At 39.4% G+C, this 24,703-nt stretch overlaps 1 protein-coding gene across 1 annotated transcript in view; it reads right to left on the reverse strand.

The window, feature by feature from the left end:
* The window catches only part of PIGL (phosphatidylinositol glycan anchor biosynthesis class L), an 84,205-nt gene that overhangs the window by 50,596 nt on the left and 8,906 nt on the right, over window positions 1-24,703 (reverse strand). Inside the window, exon 2 of the mRNA XM_001504873.5 lies at window positions 20,815-20,914. Coding sequence (XP_001504923.2) covers window positions 20,815-20,914 — 100 coding nt within the window. The remainder of the gene's footprint in view (window positions 1-20,814; window positions 20,915-24,703) is intronic.

Raw genomic sequence — 24,703 nt, forward strand, 5'->3', positions numbered from 1 at the left:
TCCCCTCTCATACGGGAAAGAATAAAAATACCACGACTGTGCAGCCAGTTGGCTGATTCCTTATAAAGGCCCTTATCTTCTTAAAAGGACTATCTCAGAAGTATTATATAAATTCATCTGAAACAATATAAAACTATATTTGTTTGTTCACATTGTCATGTGAAAGCGACTAAACAGATTTTCAACAATCTTGGAAAGCGTGCTTAGGATGACTGTTTTGACTTAAAATGGAGGTTATGTGGCATAACCAAAATTCCTTTTGAGAGCATTCCAGTGAGATGTCTCAAACAGATCGGAAGTTATCTTTCAGAACAGCTGATCTGCCTTGGATATTAAGACAGTGGGCAGAAAAATGAAGAGTGGTTCTAAATAGGAGCCCTAAGATGAACATCCCCAGAAGTAGAAGCCACAGTGCACGAACTAATATAGAATTGAAAAGGTTCTTACTCTATGTGTTTGTTACTCCAGAGTGAGCAGCAGCGGGCACTGATTTATTTAATGATGGTTAATCATTCTTCTAGCAAGGCCAGGACACACTTTTATTAGTTAAACAAATTATGATACAGGTATCCCATGGAATAGGATGCAATATTAAAAAAAGAACTATATTTGTGTTTGTAGGTCAATAAAAATTTGTAAAATACTGAAGGTATAGAAGTTTACACATCGAATATTTAACAATGGATTTCTCTGAGAGAAGAAGATGGAGGAAGAATGCAGATAGACATTCATTTTTTCATTTGATATATTTTTGTACTGTTTGTTTTTACAATGAGCATATACTACTATCATTTTAATAACAGCTTTATTGAGATATAATTCACATACTATACAATTCACTCAAAGTATAGAATTCAATGTTTTGGGTTTTTTTTTTTTAGGACATTCACAGAGTTGTGCAACCATCACTGCTATCAATTTTAGAACATTTTCATCACCTCAAAAATAAACCCGATTATGAAGTTACTCCCCATTTCCCTCTGCTCCAAGCCCCTGGCAACCACTAACCTACTTTTTGTCTCTATGGATTTGCCCATTCTAGATATTTCAGATAAATGGAATCATACAATACGTGGCTTTTTGTATCTGGTTTCTTTCATTTAGCATAACGTTTTCTAGGTTCATCCATGCTGTAGCATGCGTTAGTGCTTCGTTCCTTTTTGTGGTTGACTAATATTCCACTGCATGGATATACCACATTTTGTTTATACATTCACCAGCTGATGGACATTTGGGTTGTTTCTACCTTTTGGCTATTGTGAATAGTGCTGCTATGAATGTTCATGTGCACGTTTTTGTTTGAATATCTGTTTTCAGTTCTTTTAGTCATTTATGTTGGAGTAGAATTGCTGAGTAATGGCAATTCTATGTTTAGTTTTTTTTTTTGATGAGGAAGATTTGCTCTGAGCTAATATCTGTTGCCAATCTTCCTCTTTTTGCTTGAGGAAGATTTTCCCTGAGGTAACAGCTGTGCCAATCTTCCTCTATTTCGTATGTGGGTCGCTGCTGACAAGTGGCTGCCAATGAGTGGTGTAGGTCCACACCTGGTGTAGGAACCAAACCCAGGGTGCCAAAGTAGAGCCTGCCCAACTTAACCATTAGGCCACAGGGCCAGCCCCCTGTGCTTAGTTTTTTGAGGAACTTCAAAACTGTTTTCCACAGTGACTGCACCATTTTGCATTACCACCAGCAGTGTCTAAGGGTTCCAATTTCTCTGTACCCTTGCCTACACTTGGCATTTCCCTCTTTATTTTATTTTTAAAAATATGGTAAACCTAGTGGGTATAAAGTAGTATCTCACAGTGGTTTTGATTCCATTCCTGTACTGATTAATGATGTTGAACATCTTTTCCTGAGCTTATTGGCCATTTGTAGATCTTCTTTTTTTTTTTTTTTAAAGATTTTATTTTTTCCTTTTTTCTCCCCAAAGCCCCCCAGTACATAGTTGTATATTCTTCGTTGTGGGTCCTTCTAGTTGTGGCATGTGGGACGCTGCCTCAGCGTGGTTTGATGAACAGTGCCATGTCTGCGCCCAGGATTCGAACCAACGAAACACTGGGCCGCCTGCAGTGGAGCGCGCGAACTTACCCACTCGGCCACGGGGCCAGCCCCTGTAGAGCTTCCTTAGAGAAATGTCTACTCAAACTTTTGCCCATCTTTGAATTGGGTTCTTTGTCTTTTTGTTGTTGAGTGTATGAGTTCTTTATATATTATTTTATATGCAATACTATATATAATATGTAGTTTATAATATATTACATATATCTATATCTATCTATATCTATATATATCTGGATATTAATCCCTTATCAGATTTATGATTTGCAAATATTTTCTCCCATTCTGTGAGTTGTCTTTTCACTCTGTGGATAGTGTTTTTTGATGCACAATGGTTTTTAATTTTGATGAAGTCCAATGAGTCTATTTTTTCCTTTGTTGCTTCTATGTGCTTTTGGTGTCACATCTAAGAAGGCTTTGCCGACCCCAAGCTCATGAAGATTTACTCCTAGATTTTCTTTTAAGAGTTTTATAGTTTTAGCTCTTATATTTAGGTCTTTTTGAGATAATTTTTGTGTATATTGTGAGGAAGGGGTCCAACTTTGTTCTTTTGCATGTGGATATCCAGTTGTCCCAGTACCATTTGTTGAAAAGAGTATTCTTTCCCCATTGAATTGCCTTGGCACCACTGTTGAAAATCAATTGACTATGTATGTGAGGGTAGTGTGTGTTATTTAAAAAAAAAAGAAAAAGAAAAAGAACCCCCCTCACCCCCAAAATAAAGCCTATAAATTCTTCCACTGCAGAAACTGGCTACTTAAGCTGTAGCTCAGCCTTGAGGAACTAGGTCTATCTAACCATGACAGTTTTACCAAACTAGCAGATGAAGCACCACATCATCTTAAACTGCAACACACACAGGCAGCCGCAATGGTTCTTATCCCAAGGGCTCTCTGGAACATCCCACAAATGACTAACAATTATTTCTTGGAACTTGGTGCTATGGAGAAATAATCTGAAAGACTGACCCAGTAACCTTCCTTCTGGACACTAACATTATTTGTCTATAAGACTTGCATTTTAGGGAAATAATTGCCACATATCCAAAGTTTTTGGTTCCTAGTACAATTTTTGTAGATGCTATAGACTGAATATTTGCGTCCTCTCAAAATTCATATGTTGCAACCTATTCCCTCAATGTGATGGTATTCGGAGGTGGGGCCTTTGGGAGGTGATTAGGGTGTGAGGGAAGAACCCCCATGAATGGGATTAGCGCCCTCGTAAAAGAGACCCCAGAGAGTTCCCTTGCCCTTCTCATGTGAGGACACAGCAAGGAGATAGCTATCTAGGAACCAGTAAGCGGGCCCTCACCAGACGCCAAATCTGCCAACACCTTGATCTTGGATTTTTCAGCCTCTGGTACTGTGAGAAATAAATTTCTCTTGTTTATAAGCCACCCAGTTTGTGGTATTTTTGTGATAGCAGCCCAAATGGACTATGACAGAAGAGGTAAGGGTGAGCTGGCTACACTTATTTTGGTTAATAAAAGGTCTACTTTTGAGTTTCTTTACATCCCTATTCAGCTTTCTGATGAGAGGGCTCCATATTCTACTGTGGGTGTCATAAAATTTAAAAGTGCTTAATAAAATGGAAAGCAGTTAAAACTATCAGATATATTGTTGGGTTAAGCACATGAATCTCCATTTATAGAAGATCAATCATATCTAAACATGTCCTGCTCTATTCCTGAGGAAGATTTAGGAGCTTAGGTAAAGTCACCATCTCATTCAATCATTTTATATATAAGAAAAAAGAAGCCCAGAGAAGGGAAATTATTTGCTAAAGAACACACAGCTGGTTTGTAGCAGAGCTACAACCCGAACCTACATTTCATGACTCCTGGACCAGAGCTCTTTCCATGATACTGTACTTTCCTCATTTTCTTTTCTATGCTCTTGATTTCCTCATATTCATCCTTTTTTCAATTGCCAGTAGTAATCTGTCTAAAATGGAAATATGGACTTATAGTGCTAATGACATTTTCACTTCACTCTCCTCCCTCAAACTCCACTGCAAACAACAACAAAAGAAATAAAAGTTATAAACCATCAACTTTGATGAAGCAAGAACACCACCATATCAGAAAACCGCAAAATATGAAACATACCTGCTTAATACTGTGAAATCTGCCCCAGAAAGAAGGGGCATGCAGTTGGCCAGCAAATTCTGTACCTTGTCCTTTCAACAGGATCTGAAAGTCCCTCAGAATCAAGCCTCACCATCCTCGGAAGCATCTAGAGAGCTTTGATTAGCACCATGAAAACTGGAGATAACATAGTCAAGGAGAAACATACTTTGAAGGAAAATCATGTTGATAAGTTATTTCTAGTGCTTAAATTAAGCCTCCTTGCCCCAGAAGACTACCAAGAAGTGAAAAAGAGGATATACCAAAAATATAGGTGCTTCCATGGTAAAGGAAACACAAGACTTGATAAGTTACTGTTGAAGACAACAAGATTCAGCAGAAGCTTCAGATGGTCCCCGCTCAGTACCCGCCCCTTCCTCTGCTCCTCTAAAATTGCTCTTCAGTAGGTAGCTGTTTCCACTCAAACATGTGAAATAACCCAAAAAGAACCACAAGGACATCCCTCTATACATGTCAACCGCTAAAACAAAAGAAAGAAGGAAAGAGAAAAGAATATAAGCAAAAAGCAGATGAAAAGCCTATATAATTTCAAAATATCTTCTAGGGTCTCAAAGAATTATCAACAGGTTGATATTTAAAAAAAAAAAAAAGAGGAAGAAGGGCTTAAGGAAGAGATTTAAGGGTTTCAAGAAAAGATTTTTTTTTTGAGGAAGATTAGCCCTGAGCTAAGTACTGCCAATCCTCCTCTTTTTGCTGAGGAAGACTGGCCCTGAGCTAACTTCCACGCCCATCTTCATCTACTTTATATGTGGGACGCCTACCACAGCATGGCTTTTGCCAAGTGGTGCCATGTCTGCACCCGGGATCTGAACGGGCAAACCCCGGGCCGCCGAGAAGTGGAACATGCACACTTAACCGCTAAGCCACCGGGCTGGCCCCAGATTTTTTTTTTTAAGATTGGCATCCGAGCTAACAACTGTTGCCAATCCTTTTTTTTTTTCGCTTTTTCTCTCCAAATCCACCCCCAGTACATAGTTGTATATTTTACTTGTGGGTCCTTCCAGCTGTGGCATATGGGATGCCACCTCAGCATGGCCTAATGAGCGGTGCCATGTCTGTGCCCAGGATCCAAACTGGTGAAACCCTGCATCGCGGAAGCAGAGCAAGTGAACTTAACCACTCGGCCACAGGGCTGGTGCCTCAAGAAGAGATTTTTGTGAAACAGAAATGCAAGTTGGTGTAGCTTGGCAAATAGCCAAAGAAAAAATAAAGATACAACTATTCAAAATAAAGTGAGAGATGATGGAAATGTTCAAAAAATCTCAAAATTGAAAAGAACATTGTTATAGTATAGGTCATCGACAAGATGATAGTTATGCAAGACAAAGAAGATCCAACATACAGATAATTAGTGTTTCTGAAGAAAAGGAGAAAGCAAACGGAACAGAAAGATAAAATGGAATCTACAGATTGAAAGACCTACCATGTCCTAGGAAAAATTGATTTAGCACAATCAACACCAAAGCATAACACAGTGAAGTTCTGGAACTTCAAGGATAAAGAAAATCACTTGGTATCCAGGCAGAAAAAAATTTCTACAAGAGGAGAAAAATCAGGTTGGTATCAGACATTTCCACAACAACATTTATTACCAGAAGACAGTGAAGCAATGTCTACAGAGGAAAAAGAAGTATAACCCGATAATTTTGTAACCACTCAAGATGTCCATTAAATATAAAGATAACAAATAGATATTCTTTTTTTTGTATTGTTTTTGTTTTTTTTTTGAGGAGGATTAGCCCTGAGCTAACTGCTGCCAATCCTCCTCTTTTTGCTGAGGAAGACCAGCCCTCAGCTAACATCTGTGTCCATCTTCCTCTACTTTATATGTGGGATGCCTACCACAGCATGGCGTGCCAAGCGGTGCCATGTCTGCACCCAGGATCCAAACTGGTGAACCCTGGGCCCCTGAAGCGGCACGTGTGCACTTAACCGCTGCGCCACCGGGCCCTTCCCAAGATATTCTTAAACATATAAAAATATAGCATCTATGCACAGCTCTTCGAAAACACATTGCTTGATGAATTCCTGTCAAATCAGGAATCAATCAGAACAACGATTTAAGGATTGGACAAACCATGGTAAAACAGACCGATTGGACTGTGGCTAACTAAACACAGGGTTAAGATTAAACAACTGTGGGAATCACGGTTTTTGAAAAGACTGTGTCATAAACCTTGACAAAGTAAAAGTAACAAAATAATGGGAATTTGGGGAGGACGGTTTCTGGGAAAACGTCTCATATACTCACTTCCTTCAGGCAGTTAGTAGAAGTAGCTAATTTGAAACATGGGTTAAAAACACAACTACTATCACGACCATCACCACCAAAACCTCACTAACTGCAATCTCGAAATATTTCACTACCTTTTCTTCTTAATTTTGGACAGATATTTTCAGGAATTAATCCACTGTAATTGAATTAGATGGAAACACTTATCTGAAGTTTCTGTCAAGTTAAAGTTCGTTAGTTTCACTTCCATTTCTTTTCGAGTAAAATTCAATTTTATTTTATCAAAACCATAGCATCTATGAAATTATTTCCACTTTTCTAAAATTATACTTAACGTATTCATAATCTTTCTGTCTGCAGATATGTATAGAGAGAAGGCTAGGGGCCGGCCCCATGGCTGAGTGGTTGGGTTCGCACACTCTGCTTCGGTGGCCAAGGGTTTTGCTGGTTTGAATCCTGGGTGTGGACATGGACCGCTCATCAGGCCACACTGGGGCAGCATCCCGCAGGCCACAGCTGGAAGGACCCACGACTAAAATATACAACTATGCTGGGGGGTTTGGAGAGAAAAAAAAAGAAAGCTAGCACTGAGTATTGATAATGGTTATTTCCAAGTGAGAGCATCTGGATGATTTTTACAAATATGTATTATTAAATAAATTCTTAAAAATACATATGTAGGGGCTGGCTCTGTGGCCGAGTCGTTAAGTTCTTGCACTCCGCTGCAGCGGCCCAGGGTTCGGATCCTGGGCGCGGACATGGCACTGCTTGTCAGGCCATGTTGAGGCAGCGTCCCGCATCCCACAACTAAGATATACAACTATGTACAGGGAGGGTTTGGGGAGATAAAGCAGAAAAAACAGAAAAGATTGGCAACAGTTGTTAGCCCAGGTGCCAATCTTTAAAAAAAAAGGGAAAAAATATACATATGTACACAAATCTGACCACTTGCACCTTTGTTCAATGTCTCTTCATTTTTAAAAAACAAATATAGTTGAAAACTTATGTCCACACCAAAACCTGCACGTATATATTTACAGCAGCTTAATTCATAATTGTCAAAATTCAGAAGCAATCAAGATGTCCTTCAGCAGGTGAATGGATAAATAAACTGTGGTATATGCAGACAATGGAATATTATTCAGTGCTAAAAAGAAATGAGTTATCAAGCCATGAAAAGGCATGGAGGAACCCTAAATGCATATTACTCAGTGAAAGAAGCCAATCTGAAAAGGCTACATATTGTATGATTCCAACTACATGACATTCTGGAAAAGGCGAAACTATGGATACAGTAAAAAGATCAGGGGTTTGGGGGTAGGAGGAGGAATGAACAGGTGGAGCACAGAAGAATTTTAGGGCAGTGAAAACACTGTACGATATTATAGTGATGAATACATGTCATTACACATTTGTCCAAACCCACAGAATGTACAACACCAAGAGGAAACCCTATGTAAACTATGGATTTTGGGCGATTATGATGTGTCAATGTAGGTTTATCAGTTGTAACAAATGTCCCACTCTGGTGGAGGATGTAGATAATGGGGGAGGCTGTGCATGTGTAGGGGCACGAGTTATAGAGGAAATCTTTGTACCTTCCTCTCAATTTTGCTGTGAGCCTGAAACTGCTCTAAAAAAATAAAATCGTCAAAAAATAATTTAAAAATATAATGTTGAGGGGCTGGCCCGTGGCCAAGTGGTTAAGTTCGTGCGCTCTGCTGCAGGTGGCCCAGTGTTTCGTTGGTTTGAATCCTGGGTGCAGACATGGCACTGCTCATCAAACCACGCTGAGGCAGCGTCCTACATGCCACAACTAGAAGGACCCACAACGAAGAATACACAACTATGTACCTGGGGGTGCTTTGGGGAGAAAAAGGAAAAATTAAAAAATCTTAAAAAAAAAAAATAATGTTGAAAAACATTAGAAATAAATATTTTTAAAAAATCTAGGAAAACTTTTGTTTTACAACTAATGCATGCTCATTATCAAAACTATGGAAAATACTCAATATTATGTTATGAACATCTTCTTGGGTTATTAAACATGCATAAAAAACTTTGAATTGTGGTTTAATGTTCTGGACCATGTTTATTTAATTAAACGCTTACTGCTACATTTAGGTTGCTACCAATTTTTTGCTATTGTAAATAGTGCTGTAATTAATATCACAACACACAGTCACCTTTTTTTTTTTTTTTGAGGAAGATTAGCCCTGAGCTAACATCTGCTGCCAATCCTCCTCTTTTTGCTGAGGAAGACTGGCCCTGAGCTAACATCTGTGCCCATCTTCCTCTATTTTATGTGGGATGCCTGCCACAGCACGGCTTGACAAGCAGTGTGTAGGCCTGCACCTGGGATTTGAACCAGCGAACCCGAGGCCACAGAAGCACAACGTGAGAACTTAACTGCTGCACCACCGGGCCGGCCCCTACACAGTCACCTTGAATCCTATTTTTGTGGTATTTGCAATTTCTTTCCAAGGAGTAGCATTAGCTACAAATGCATGCTTTGTTAAGGCCACCCCTCCCCAGTCCCACATTACTTCTTTTGCACTGACTGCCCCAGTCATATTCCTTAAAGGCCCAGCTTCCCTTCAGTTCTCAGAATAATCTGCCTTTGCAGCAGTACTGAAGCAGCTTTCAGTTTGCACACAATAGCTCCATATCAGCTAGGTCCACTTTGGTCTCCTTGCCCGGTTTCTTTTCTAGGAAACATTCTTGTCCTTTGTGCCTTTTGGGAGGACGGGAGCCCTGACTTACTCCTGCCAGCTGGGACTGGAACTGTGCCCTTGAGCCTCAGCCCAGTCACTGCTTTGTGTATTGGAGAAAAGGACTGCGGGAAGCTGTATTTTCATCTCTTACAGTGAGCGGACGCTTGGTCAGATGCACTTTGGCAGCCAGCATACAGTCTTTCTTGGTTTTTGTAGGGGGACTGCTCTACTGGGTCTCAAAAGGAGAGGGAGTTGAATTACCAACATGACCCCGACAGTCCCAGACTCTCCTTTGTGGCTTCTCTTTCACTGTATGATTTGCATTTATTGGAAAACACAAAGACTTCCAAGAACGGCTAGTAAGCCAGGCTCATTTATGTTTCCTAGTATGTACTAGATTCTGTTTCTTGTTCAGCTAAAATTAGTCTGTAAAAGTCTTGGGCTTGTTAACATCAAACTGATGTTAAGACAAGCACTGGGAGAAATGAGATTTTTATTATGCTGAAACCTTAGGACAACAGAGCCAAATCTATAGAACGGTAAAATAAAGAGATGTAGAAAAATCCTTCCAAACCAAAGTACTCAGAGCTTTTCAGAAGGTTAAAAATAATGATGCAAGTCAGGAATCTGGACTGTTTCCTGTAACTAAAGAAAGTGAAAACAATTTCACTTAAGTCTCAGAAATTGGTTTGCTAATCACCATTTCTGGGTAAATGAAGAAAAAGTGAGGAAAGGGGGTTGGGATGCATAGGCATCATTCAGTTCTTCAAGACCACACATTTAAATGCTGGCCACGGGAAGAAAGCTTATGGTACAAGTGAAGTCATTCATTTATTCAGCAAACATGTGTGAGCAACTACTATGTATCAAGGGTTATGATAGAGGTTGGTGACACAGGAATAAGAGATACAGAGGGGCTTACGGCCTAGAGCAAAAAATCAGTGTGTATGCTTGGATACAACAGGACAATGAGAGTTAACAAAAGTGCCTAAGAAAACTGGGCAAATCAGGGATGGTGCTGCGGAGTCTAAGGCGATCCTTGAGCTGAGGTTTGAAGGATGAATATAGGAGCTTGCTGGAGGCACAAGGTGAGGGGCATTGGGAAATGAGAAAGCATGACAGAGGGAGGGACTAGCACATGCAAAGGCGTGGACACATAAGAAAGCATGGTGCATTTGAGGCCCAGTTTAAACATGAGACCAAAGGTGCAGAGGAGGCACAGATTGGGGTACTGGGTAGCCAGCCCTACCTATTTTTGTTATGGTAATAGACGTGATGTGTGTATAAGAAGGTGCTGGATGATGAGGCTGAGAAGGGGGATAGACAGGCTGCAAATAGCTTTGAGACCTTGCAAGTTTTGCCAAACAATAGGTCATTGGGTCCCAAAGCACTTCAACGGGCATGGGTTAAAATTGGGGGGATGTTTCGTCTTACTCCATCATAATCAGGCCTCTCTTGAATTCCCATCATTTCCAGACAGAGTACTTCAGAGCAGTGTATCTGATCCTCTTCCTACTCATCCTCCAGAATGAGGCCCATAAGAAGAACACGCTGTTTATAAAAAAGGCTTAAAAGCATTATTATCTTTTCAAGGAACTTTATATTTTGAATTTATCAAATCAAATATTATCAAAATGTACACAGAATTACTTCTAATTTACTTCTAACTTATTTGCATGGATAGAAGCTGAGTAGAGAGGTAAGAATGTTTTATTAGATGTGTGGGGTAGTCTTTTAAAAAATACATATAATTTAAAAAGTAATATAGGCTTGCTAAAAAAAAAAATCCACCTGTACAAAATTCTGTGGAATTAAAAAGTGAAAGTGTCCCTCTTCCCTGTCCCAATTAAGTAGTAGCTACTATTAGAGTCTGGTATGTATCCTTTTAGAAATTACCTCTGATACAGAAATGTGTGTGCTTTTCGTTTTGTTTTGAAATATCAATGAAGTAACTCTGTGGACTCATCCTAATACATTAAGAAGCACAAAAGCAACAAATGAACTAAATTGTTAAGTGAACAATTTAGTTCACTTGCTGTAGGTTGCATTTTGCAATGGCAGACAATTCCCAAGTATTCGGAGAGGGTCTCTATTCTTCCCTCTAGGCCCGAACTTTAGCATGTGCACAGTGAAACAGCTTTCCACACGTGCAGCAGCAATGACTGTCATGCCAACATTTACTATTCAGTTCCTGTACCTTTAGCTGTTTTTCTTTTTCTTCAGCTTCTAGCACAGTGCCTTGCCCACTCCAGGTATTGCATAGGTGTCTGTTAAAATGCATTTTAATATCATATGACCATTAAATTAGCAGAATCCATAGATATTAAGGAATTGGGTAAAGTTATCAAAAGTATCCATTGCAGCTGTCTAATGACTGAGATTTTGCCTTCCTTCCTTTTTTTTTCTTTTGTGAGGAAGACTGGCCCTGAGCTAATATCTGTTGTCAATCTACTTTCTTTGTTTTTCTCCCCAAAGCCCCCCAGTACAGAGTTGTATATCCTAGTTGTAGGTGCCTTCTTTTCTTGAGAACTGAATTTTTTCCCTCTTCAAGGGATTAGATAAGGGGTTTACTGGGGTGAGCTCCTCTGGCTAAATGTTTCCCCGGAATCGTGCAATGAACTTCAGAACAATAGGAAGAAAGAACTGCCCAAACACAACGTCAACTAAATGTGCTCTTATACACCACTTTGGTTTTTCAAATACAGTAACAAAGCGGTGACCTACTTTCCTGCAGAGAGTCAGGAATCAATTCCATCTTCCTTTCTGGTTGGAATCCTAGCACTGCTCTTTATTAAACGCGTGGCCTCAGAGCATTCTTTTAATCTCTCTGACCTTCAGTTTCTTCATGTGAAACAAACAAAGAAAGGATAATAAAACATATCTTGTACAGTTAGTCTAAGAATTAAAAGGGACGACCTTTGTGGAAGCACATGTCAGGAATGAAGTGTGCACAGAACACAGTGGTTGAAGCGTAAGCTTGGGACCAGGTCGCCCCGGTTCAAGCGCCAGCTCTACCACCTATCAGCTGGATGAGCTCAGGCGGATTACTCAACCTCTCAGATGCCTCAGTTTCTCATCTACAACTTGGGAAAAATAACTGGATTATTTTGAGGATTAAATAAGATCATGAGGTTTTTGGCACTGACAATAACGGTTTAATACATATTTACCATTATTATTATTATGAGTGTAGGTAAATGACTTTCTTTTCTCTTTCTCCCCTTCATTTTTCTCTTTGATTCATCTAAAAAACCTAAAGTAAGATTCCACAGCTCTGCCTTTTCTGGGTTATGAAATGACAGGCTGAAAGACTAAAGTTTGCATGTTACTAGGGACTGAATTGTGTCCTCTCAAAATTCGTGTATTGAAGCCCTAACCCCCAATGTGACTGTATTTAGAGACAGAGTCTTTAGAAATTAATTAAAGTTAAGTGAGGTCATAAGGGTGAGGCCCTAGTCCCACGGCACTGGTGGTCTTACAAGAAGAGGAAGAGAGAAATTTATCTTTCTCTCTCCCCTCCATGTGAACATACAGCAAGATGGCTGTCTGCAAGCCAAGACGCAAAGCTTCTCCAGAAATTGACCCTGCTGGACCTTGATATGAGACTTCCAGACTCTAGAACTGTCAGAAAATCAATTTCTATTGTTTAAGCCACCCAATCTATGGTATTTTGCTATGGCACACCCAAGCAGACTAAGACACATGGTTTCCTTGAATTTTCAAACCAGCTTCTTATTTATTTTTAACAAGTTTACTATACTTCTACTGTAGCCTTTCCCAAGTAGGGGATGTTGCTGAAGCTACATGATCTTCAGGACATATAAAAAATGTAATAAATTAAGACATGGGGCTGGCTGGGTGGCGCAGTGGTTAAGTGCACACGTTCCGCTTCTTGGTGGCCCGGGGTTCGTCAGTTCAGATCCCGGGTGTGGACATGGCACCGCTTGGCACGCCATGCTGTGGTAGGCGTCTCACGTATAAAGTAGAGGAAGTTGGGCACGGATGTTAGCTCAGGGCCAGTCTTCCTCAGCAAAAAGAGGAGGATTGGCAATAGCTCAGGGCTAATCTTCCTCAAAAAAAAAAATTTTTTTTTAATTAATTAATTGAGACAGATGATGAGGGTAAAGATTTTGATAACCAAGTTGAGACCTTTGGTTTGATTACAGTTTTCACAACACAGATCTGGCACTGAAAAAAACATCTTGCATTGTTGGGCCAAAGCAGACACTGCCCTTTGGCAGGAGTCTGTGTGCAAATGGGGTGCCTGAGCAGAAGCCTATTAACGTTATTATTAATAGGACATCACAACATATACCCACAAAGTAAAAGGGAAGTAGGTTAACTTTGAAAACAAATGAGCAAATGATTTCTTTCACGAATTGACTCAAAACCACATACCTTCCACAGTTTACAGAGGAGAAGTTTAGGAACAGAGATTAAGTAACTTGTCTAGGTGACACAGTTAACAACGTGATAAAGCTGGGGTTTCAGTCCTGCCAGTCTAGTTCTAGATTTGTGCTCTTTAAAGCATTACAAAATCTACTGGCTTAGATAGAGAAGAAATTCCCCCAGCATGATCCCAACAGTTTTCCCTGAGCCAGGTAAAACTGAGCATAAATTGAAATTTTTTCCTTTCTCTTTGTAGCGCACCAAAACAAAGAGGAGCTCCCCAAAATCTAACACAATGAATGTCAATTTCCAACAACAATGTCTAACATGATAAAGAATATCTTTCATAACCAGCAGCCAATACAGTTAATGATGACACTAGACGTGTTCTCAAACAAATCATTAATACAGATAAAGTTGCCTGCTCTGGGGCTGGCCCCGTGGCCGAGTGGTTAAGTTTGCATGCTCCGCTGCAGGCGGCCCAGTGTTTCGTTGGTTCGAATCCTGGGTGCGGACATGGCACTGCTCATCAGACCACGCTGAGGCAGCGTCCCACATGCCACAACTAGAAGGACCCACAACGAAGAATATACAACTATGTACTGGGGGGCTTTGGGGAGAAAAAGGAAAAAATAAAATCTTTAAAAAAAAAAAAGTTGCCTGCTCTTACCACAATTATTTAACACAGTTTAAAGAATTTCACCCAACATAATAAGAAGAGGAATATAAATAAGAGGCATACAGTGAAAAATGGAAGATATATTAGAATTATTTGCAGATAATTTACCTATAAAACTTAAAATCAAGCAAAATACTGTTAGGCTTTTTAAAGAAGTTTCGTAAGTGGATAATATAAAAGAAATACACATTAAAATCAATAAATCTTCTACACACCAGCAGTAGTCTTAGAAAATATATCATAAAAACTTACTCATAATAATAAAAAAATTAAAATGAATCAAAATAACCTTAGCAAGAACTTTTTTAGAACCTAGACGAAGAAAACTATAAGAAGTCCTGTCCTATGTCACAGTATTTCATCATCTAGGAATCTACTTAAGGAAAGAGTCAAAACTTCAAAGATTTATGACATTTTCAACTATGTAAATATTAGAAATATTAAATATTCAGTAGTAAAAGAATGTTAAATAAGTTATAGTATATCCTTATGATCAAATCTTTATAACCATTAAAGACTTTTAAGGACTATTTAATGATATGGGAAAAATGTTAAAAATACTCTCTAGTGAAAAAAAGGACAAAAAATTTTTTTTACCATCTGATGATAAATTTGCTTAATATTGGTGTTCTTCTATGGGCAGGCAATTCTCATTTGCTTAAGCATCTCACTGCCACTCCTCAGTTTACATGACACCAAACTTATAATTCTCCTCACTGTTTGTGGTTTTCCCTTCTTCCCATCCCTCACCCCCTAATCTCTTATCATCCCAGCTGATCTACAGGCAATTTCATTTGCTCCAATGGCTTTAATCCTCCTACATACTAAGGATGCCAAATCTGTTATTTTCCCATTACCCAATTCTCCTCCTTTGCAAACAGTGCTAGTGTTGGGGATCAGAATTTGCCACCCCAAAATGTGCCTCTTTGATTAAGACAAGAGACTTTGAAAGAATCTTTGAAAGAATCTTTGAACTCGCCCCTAACTTCCTAAAAGAATTTAAGATAGAAGGCCTGTCCCCAGGACAGGCCATCACCATAGATAACTGTGAGCTCAGTAGAGTGGTAGCCTGGGAGGGTCCTTGCTAAGCCTATTCTCATCAAAGTTCTGTTTACCAAACATTTGCTTTTCCATGTCCATGTAAATTGCCTTCCTCCCCTTTGAAGTCCCAAACCACTACCCCCAACACCCTCCTTTGTCTTTAGCTGAAGATGGTATCTAAGGTGGTGGCTTTAGCCATCCTGGTGAGTTAGTCAGCTTTCCTGGGTTTCTCCCATGTATACACGTTATAAAGCTTTGTTTGATTTTCTCCTGCTATTCTGTCGCATGTCAATTTAATTCTTCGACCAACCAGAAGGACCTAGAAGGTAGAGGAATTGTCTTCCTCCCCTACACTAGCTAATCTTTATCTACCTAGATATCTATGCTTATGTCTATTATCCCAAATTTTCTCTGTTCCCTGAAATTATGCCATTTCAACCTCTTAAATAAGATTCAAATTCATCCCATCATCTTCATCTTAGATGCTGTACTCTAAATTAAGACATTCTCCTTTTACCAGGACCAATGCAATAAACTAACTGGTCTATAGTCTTAATTTCTTCAATCCATTCTATCATCAGAATCATTGGAGTGTTCATTCTAAAGTGCAAAACTGATCATCTGTCTCCACTATTCACAGTGTATGTTTCTGCGTGATGTCATGAAGCTTCAAACACGAAGAGATGCATGTTCTGCCAAGGCTATTTTATTCACAGCTCACCTAAACTACCCCACTCCCCTTTCCATTGGAATTGGGGAGGGGAAAGCAGCTAACAAAGCAGATGTTGAAATGAAAAAGGAAACGCAGGGAGAGTGACTCAGCTCATGGACAATGCATGGAGATAATTTAAGCTTAACAACCCACTGGATTTTTCTCACCCAAGTGGTCTTAGGGCCATTAATAGCTTCTTCCCACCCCCAGGTTCTGCTGTGGATCTTCTAAAGGTGCTAGGCAGTTTTCCAGATGCTACCCATAGAACCTATTCTGTCTTTCTGGTCTGTTTTCCTTTCTTTACCTCTGCTTAACCTATCTTTTGTTCTTTGCTATAATTTGACACTTGAAATACATCTCCTTGCTCTGCATCCTAAGAAGTTTGATATCTAGGCCCCAGCCTAGGCCAATCCTGGAGGCCTTCACTAACCTAACTGAACAAAAAATACAAGCCTATGTGGGGTATGAAGCATACAAGCTTTGCAAGACAGCCAGACAAAATAAGCATTCTTCCCGACCTATAGCCATTCCCAGCACTCTTCTGCTGAAAATACTAGATATTAGCTTTCCCAGTAACTAGTAGCTACTACAGTGGTTGGTAAGGTGGTAGAGGCTGTGGTGGAGGTGAGCCACGCAAGGCAGGAGACCTGAGAGAAGGTCTGCTGGGGACTTCTGGTTTTAATCCGTAAGATAAAGTGACGTGCAGAAGAAAAATACTCCCCTTACTGGCAGGACACAAGTGTATCTGCACACGACATCTGGAACTGTTGAGAAATCACCTTGTCATCTTGAGGAGAAGCATATTGACATGGCGAAGAAGCAGTTGCATAGAAAGATGGAAAGGACTTGAGTTTTTGATGATGTTATTGAGCCCCCCTGGAACCATCTTGATTCCGGATGACTTTATACGTGAGAGGACAAATCTCACTGTTCACGCCACCTAGGTGGATCTCAGCATATCCAGCACTCATTTGTAATTTTTTTTCTTTTTTGCAGAGAAAGATTCACCTTGAGCTAAAATCAGTGCCAATCTTCCTCTTTTTTTTCTTCTCTCTCCCCAAAGCCCCAGTGCATGGTTGTATATCCTAGTTGTAAGTCCTTCTAGTTCTTCTATGTGAGCCACCACCATAGCATGACACCTGATAGACAGGTGGTGTGGTTCTGCAGCCAGGAAATGAACCTGGGCCACTGCAGCAGTGAGAGCACTGAACTTCAACCACTAGACCATCACGGCTGGCTCTCATTTGCAATTTATTAGACTCACCCATGTCTTGCTATACCAGTAACTCCCTTCCTTCATCTAATAATGCACTTGTTCTAATCTTCTAAAGTAAAAAAGAAACAAAAACCAACTGAGACTAAGTTTGCTGGAATGATGTAGAAAATAAGAATAAATAAGTGGTGGGTGAGGCAGTGTGTACCTTCTTTGTGTAGAGACATGGCAACCTCTACCTTGGCAGCTCTTCCCTGGTCCTTAGCTGTGGACCTTGGATCTAGATAACAGAAACCACTTAGTAGACCAGTGAGCTGCATGTTTGTCACAGACTTCCCTTGTATGCCCCAGAATATAAGGTCCACTGTTTAAGTAAAGTTACCAGTTCATCTTAGAAATTGGTTAGTGTTTACCCAATTGTAGGAAAACTGTCCAAACGGGCCTCAGCTCCTGGACAGTGTCTGAAAATTAAGATATAACTACATATAGACTATAGTAAAGATATAATTTCTTTCTCTAGTACTCCTGTCCTGTAAAAATAGCAGATCAAGTTTTGGTTTTGGAATTACTACTTTGGCTTTTCTATATACATATCTAGGGCGATCAGTTCTTTTCTTCTCTGCCTATACTTGAAGGAACTGGTATCTTCATGATGTTTTAAGTTGTATCATTTCATTCTTGCATATTACTCGATAATAGAAAAGGAAAACCTCAAGAAAGGAAGCAAGCACAAACTAAACTAAAATAAATCCCAAAAGCTATGTTGCTGGTAAGGAGTAGATTTTTAAGCCCCAAAGCTCATAACCCTCACAAACTTCAGTCGCTGTTAATATAGATCTCGGATTTTTAAAAAATCCAATACGCAGGTCAGTAACAATAGAAGAAAACATATTTTATATGCCAGAAAACAGTAGGAAAAAAGGCATGTGGTATGGTAATTGAAATTTTTTTATTACAAAAATTTTTAGACAAACAGAAAAGTTAAAAGAATAGAATTAACACTCTTGGACCTTTCACCGAGATTCAAATTATTAACATTTTGCCATTTTAGCTTGATCTATATAGGTATGTATTTTTTCTCAATCATTTTCAAGTAAATTTCCCACATCATGATCACATTTAGCCTTGGTTTTCAACATCTGCTTTTCTGAGTATGTTAAACAAAAATCTTTTTCAATCTGTTTTATGAAATCCTTAAAAAGATTATAGAAGAAAATAATTATGTTCATATTGTTAGAAAGCAAGACTTTCAGTGTAAGAGAAAAAGAGATTGAATTGTAAAAAATCAAAGACATTAAACAAAATCCTTGAAATATTAACTCTGAATTGTAATCATTAGTATCTCGATATTTTTTCCTTAAAAAAAATACATATATACTAGCTCTGTCCACTATAAAGGTCAAGTAACAACGAGACAAAATAACACTGCAGCAATGAACACTCCTAGAACCCTGGTTATGGTCTCCACACATCACAGCCTAAGAGAAACCAAGGCTCCTTTGAGGAACAGCTGATTCTAGGATTGGGGCAGGACAGTATACAGGATGGTGCTGGAAAATCCATTTGTCCTTGACAACAAGGGAATCCTAAAAGACTAAAGAGGTCATATCAAAAGGACATATGAAGCAACACGAAGAGGCTCAATGGCCAAAGATGGGACAATTGGAGTATCAAAGAAAATAAGGACTGAAATGGAAACACCGAACACATTAAACACATAAGTTCTAATGAAATAAAAAATGTGCCCTCCTCCATCCAAGAAACAAACAAACAATTGATTACCACCAGAGGTATGTACGCATCAACTCCTTATTCTGAAAACGGCAATTAAAGTGAAAGAATTGGGGGCCGGCCCAGTGGCGCAGTGATTAAGTGTGCACATTCCGCTTTGGCAGCCCGGGGTTCACCAGTTTGGATCCCAGGTGCGGACATGGCATGGCTTAGCAAGCCATGCTGTAGTAGGCGTCCCACACATAAAGTGGAGGAAGATGGGCATGGATGTTAGCTCAGGGCCAGTCTTCCTCGGCAAAAAAAAAAAAAAAAAAAAAAAAAGGGAAAGAATTGAGCATTTATTCTTTTTGGATCAAATTTTATATCAGGTAACTGAACAGTCCCAGTTGATAGGGAAAGTTCTGCTTTACAGAATTACAGCTAACACATTTAGAATACACGAGACATTTAGAAATGCACCACTTTACAGCTTCTAGTTAATTAATGATTCAGGCAATCATGAAAACATTACATGAAATATTGATGTGGGTCTTTAAAATGAAAAGAGCAGCCATTGCCATGTGAACTCACTGATCAATTGTAAAATTACTATAAGTGAGACAATCAGATAGTATGTGTCTCCTGGAATGATGTAATATGAAGTATATAGTACAGTTTATGCAGTATTCTTTTCCCCGAAAGTTACAGTTAATTTCCAGTTTGCAAGAAATATGGACAATAGAATGACAACTTAGATAATACCACGATGAAGCAGACAGACAAATCCAGAATGCAGGACATTCTATATGATCTCAGTTTTTTCAATAATCAATAACATGGTGGGGGTGGGGGGAAGGGACAGTTCAATGCAGAATATAAACCAACTATAACGTGTGAACCTTGTGTAGATCCTGATTTGAACAAACCATCTGTAAAAAGATATTTTTGAGCTCCTTGAGAAATTTCGATATTGATATGGACTGGCTGTTGGAGGACATCAAGGAATTGCTGTTACTATTAATTTTGTTAGATGTGATGATAAAGGCATTGTGGCTATATGCAAAAAATGTCCCTCTTCTTTTTTTTTGGTGGGGGTTGAGATTAGCCCTGGGCTAACATCCACTGCCAATCCTCCTATTTTTTGCTGAGGAAGATTGGCCCTGAGCTAACATCCATGCTCATCTTCCTCTACTTTATATGTGGGACGCCTACCACAGCATGGCTTTCCAACTGGTGCCATGTCTGCACCTGGGATCTGAACTGGCAAACCCCGGGCTGCCGAAGCAGAACATGCGTACTTAACCACTGCACCACTGCACAGTATGGCTTGATAAGTGGTGTGTAGGTCTGCACCTGGGATCCGAACCAGTGAACCCCAGGTGGCTGAAGCACAGTGTGTGAACTTAACTGCTGTGCCACCAGGCCGGCCCCTCAAAAATGTTTTTTTAAAACAGTGTTATTTAAAAACAAATGTGAGGGGACGGCTCCGTGGCCGAGTGGTTAAGTTCACACGCTCCGCTGTGGCGGCCCAGGGTTCGGATCCTGGGCACGGACATGGCACTGCTGGTCAGGCCACGTTGAGACGGCGTCCCACATCCCACAACTAGAAGGACATGCAACTAAGATATAAAACTGTGTACAGTGGGGGTTTGGGGAGATAAAGCAGAAAAAAAAAAATATTGGCAACAGTTGTTAGCCCAGGTGCCAATTCTTAAAAAAAAAAAAAAGGAAGATTGGCAACAGTTGTTAGCCCAGGTGCCAATCTTTAAAAAAACAAAAAAAACAAATGTGAAACTATTTTAAGTTGATTTCTCAAAATAAGATGTTCTTATCTACTCACATTAGTGTTTTGTGTCATTTAAGTGTACCGCTGCATGTTTACTGCCAATGAATTTCTACGTTGTTATAAGATAAATTACCTGTTGTCAATAATCCTTACACTGGAGGGTGGAATCCCCAAAACATCACAGCTCTGCAAAAGTTCTTTCTTACGAATCTCCCCTTGATTGTAGTAATTTCCTGAGGATAACAAATATATAGCGGTAGATTTCTTTAACAATAGAGATCTATCTATTCACTCATTCTTATCTCATCTTGTTTCCTAAAGGGTTTGAGCTACCTGAAAAATTCGTGGTTATGATAAAAAGTTGATGAAAATGTAACACTGAGGTTACTATCAGATAAGAAGATTGCCAGCAGCACAGTTACCAGAATCACCACTTAATTCTTCCCCATCTCTGTATCTGTCAGTCAGTCTGCATTTCAGTCACATGCTGCAGACAGCATGGTATGTCGCCCAGAGCACTGGGTTTGGAGTTAAGCAGATTTAAGGATTGACCCTTGTATAACAGCTCAGAACAAGTTGGGTATCTGGGCACACTATTAGCTTGGGCCCTTTTATATTGATAGTCCTCAAATATTTGTTAAACATTTACTTAAAGAGGCTGCTACTCCTGACTATTACAGGAAAATGTGCAGGCATCATATAGGAAAATATTCTCCTTTGGAGTTTAGCAATCGGCTATCTCAGCATGACCTGGGGGATCTCGATTGTATCAGCATTCCGAATAGCTTAGGTATTCTTTATTTTTCCAATACACATACTATACCTCCTAAGAATAGTTCTGGTAAGTATACCTCTGTACCCTTATAAATAAGATAGAGTGAAGTCTTGGTACCATTTAAATTGCACTCATCATAAGCAAGTGTCTAGCTAATGCACCCCTTAATTCAACTTTCCAGTAGATAATTGCATGTGTGATTTGTGCCAGGTACTTAACTATCCTGAACTCCAGTTTCTCCAACGGTAAAGTGGGGATAGCCGTCATCTCATAAGGCTTTCCTGAGGGTTCCATGAGCTAATAGATATGAAAGCACCCAGTTGGGCACTCAGCATTTCTCTTTCCTTGACTTCTTTATCTTGACATTCTCCCTCCTCTTCTTCCTTTTGTCCTGAATTACAATTCATCTTCATTGTCCAGATAAAATGGCATTTCCTCTGGGAAGCCTTCTCCTATTTTCCCTGGCAAGTATTCACTTCCAGCATTCTGCTTAATAAGTATGAACTTTTCTTCATGATCAGATTATTAATTTCTAAATGTCATTGACCTTGAAAGTCATGGTCTTATTCAACTTTGTGTCATCCTGGTGCCCAGTACACTGCATGCACTCATGAAGGGTGGAAAAAGAGGCTCGCTTCCTGTTTCAGATAACTAACTCAGAGAAAAACTCTCACGTGAAACCTTTCAACTTTGGCAGGGGTACTAGTTCGGAACTGTTTGAACCCAGACAGGAGACAGTCATTACACTGTATTCAACAAAGGGACTAACTGTAAAAAGACTCCAGATAACAGATTTAATTTTGCATTGTCCTCATCACAACTTTTTGAGTTATCTTCTTTTTTCAAAGTCAGATAGAAACTGTAGTCGATTTTGTGATGGACATCATATTTTAGGTTCCTCTCAAATCCATACATGTACTATCTCCCACTTTGTTCCAAAGATACTTGATCTTTGGTGATAAAGACTCTACTGTACACTAGTGATACAATTCTTAAGTTCACAGGGTATCAACGTCATGACTATGGTTGTCAGAAACTGCTTAGAATTGAGGCTAATGTGTTTATGGAGCCAGCTTTATTGCTTTGTGTGATTAAGGAATTTGAAATAAGTTAGGGAGTCAAAGGCAGAGACAATTTTAAATATTTTTACTAAGTTTGGTGAATATGTAGCCACCTCAACAGAATAAATGACTGAGATTCTTCAGCAGCTCTTAACTGACACACTCTAGAATGGTGTCAAAGTAGGGTGGGCACACCCTGGGATATACAAGATAATCTGTGGCTGGCCTGGTGGCGTGGTGGTTAAGTTCATGTACTCTGCTTTGGCGGCCTGGGGTTTGCAGGTTTGGATCTTGGGCGTGGACCTACACACCACTTGTCAAGCCATGCTGTGGTGGGGTGTCACATACAAAATAGAGGAGGACTGGCACAGATTGGCTCAGGGACAATCTTCCTCAAGCAAAAAGAGGAAGATTGGCAACAGATGTTGGCTCAGGGCCAATCTTCCTCACTCCCCCGCCCCCCAAAAAAAACAAAAAGAAAAGAAAGAAAAACACAAGATAATCTATTGGGGTGGAAGAAAAGCCTTAGAATTTTCCCTCTTAATCTTTTTATCTAGTCCTTTATAAAAGTCAACTTTTATGAATGTTTTATAATGGTTAGTTGATAATAGTTCAGTGGTCCATGTACTTAATACAATTACAAATAAAGATACATATAACAGGAGTATATGCTCAAAATTTTTTACCAACAGGAAAATGTGACCAAAAAAAGTTTAGAGATCTTTATTCTAGAAAACAGAAAATGAGATTACTGTAGATTTATTTTTATAGAACTACAGTATGTGTGTGTATAAAAGCTCATGCATAATTGTATGCTTAATGAAGTCTTCCATCTTCTGATAACTTACACTTCTCAGTAATAACTAGCAATCACAATGACATTTAATAGAAATTAAAGCCACTTTGTAAAGGCCCAAATTTGTACACCACAATGTTTAAAGGTAGAAATTTTACTTTACTTAAAAAATTTTTTAATTTATTTATTCTAAATAGATAAAAGATTTACACGGTTAAAAATCTTGGGCCGGCCTGGTGGCGCAGTGGTTAAGTGTGCACATTCTGCTTCAGTGGCCCAGGGTTTGCCGGTTCAGATCCTGGGTGCGGACATGGCATGGTTTGGCAGGCCATGCTGTGGCAGGAGTCCCACATATAAAGTAGAGGAAGATGGGCATGGATGTTAGCTCAGGGCCAGTCTTCCTCAGCAAAAAGAGGAGGATTGGCAGCAGATGTTAGCTCAGGGCTAATCTTCCTCAAAAAAACCCACAAAAATCAAAAGGACCAAAGCCATTTATAGCAAAAAAAAAAAAAAAAAAAAGCCTCTCTCCCACTCCGTTACCCAGTTCCCCATCTTGAAAGTTTTAATTTGTCAGAATGAGAAGTAGATTGGGAATCAAGGCATCATGGTGCTAATACCTAGCCTTTTATGAACTTCATGCAGCTGAAGAAATTCCTTAAGTTCCTGGGTTTCAGGAATGACAGCAAGGTTTTTCCTTGAACATGACCAAGCTAATTCTAAAATGTACTTGGAAGAATAAAAGGTTAACATTTTCCCCAACTATAAAATGGGGGAGTTTAGGTTCTGTACCAGTTAGGGTATATCCAGGAAAACAGAAACCATATCAAATATTTACATCAATAAGAATTTATGCAAAGAATCTGATACATAACTGATGGAGGATTTGAGGGCCAAACGGGGAACAGTGAAGAGATCCAGAGATTGGCAACAGCAAGAAGTAACTACCAATTCCAAGTTGGAGAGAGAAAAGAAGCAAGCAGCGTTACTGGAGAAGATAAAAGGAAGCTGAATCAAGAAAGCTGGACACTCTTTCATTAGAATGTGTCCAGAGAACCCAGTTGGAGAAATCATGACTTAAAAGGAAGCCAGAATTAAAAAAATGGGTAAAAGGACTTGAATAGACATTTCTCCAAAGACAGACAGATGGCCAATAAGCACATGAAAAGATGCTAAATATCATTAGTCATTAGGGAAATGCAAGACAAAACCACAATGAGATGTCATTTCACACCTCCTAGGATGGCTATAGTAAAAAACAAAAAACAAACAAATGGAAAATTACAAGTGTAGGGCAAGGATGTGGAGAAACTGGAACCCTTGTACCTTACTGCTAGGAACGTAAAATGGTGCAGCTGCTGTGGAAAACAGTTTGGTGATTCCTCAAAAATTA

Source organism: Equus caballus, chromosome 11 (assembly GCF_041296265.1).
Source record: "Equus caballus isolate H_3958 breed thoroughbred chromosome 11, TB-T2T, whole genome shotgun sequence".
Classification (NCBI taxonomy): Eukaryota; Metazoa; Chordata; class Mammalia; order Perissodactyla; family Equidae; genus Equus; species Equus caballus.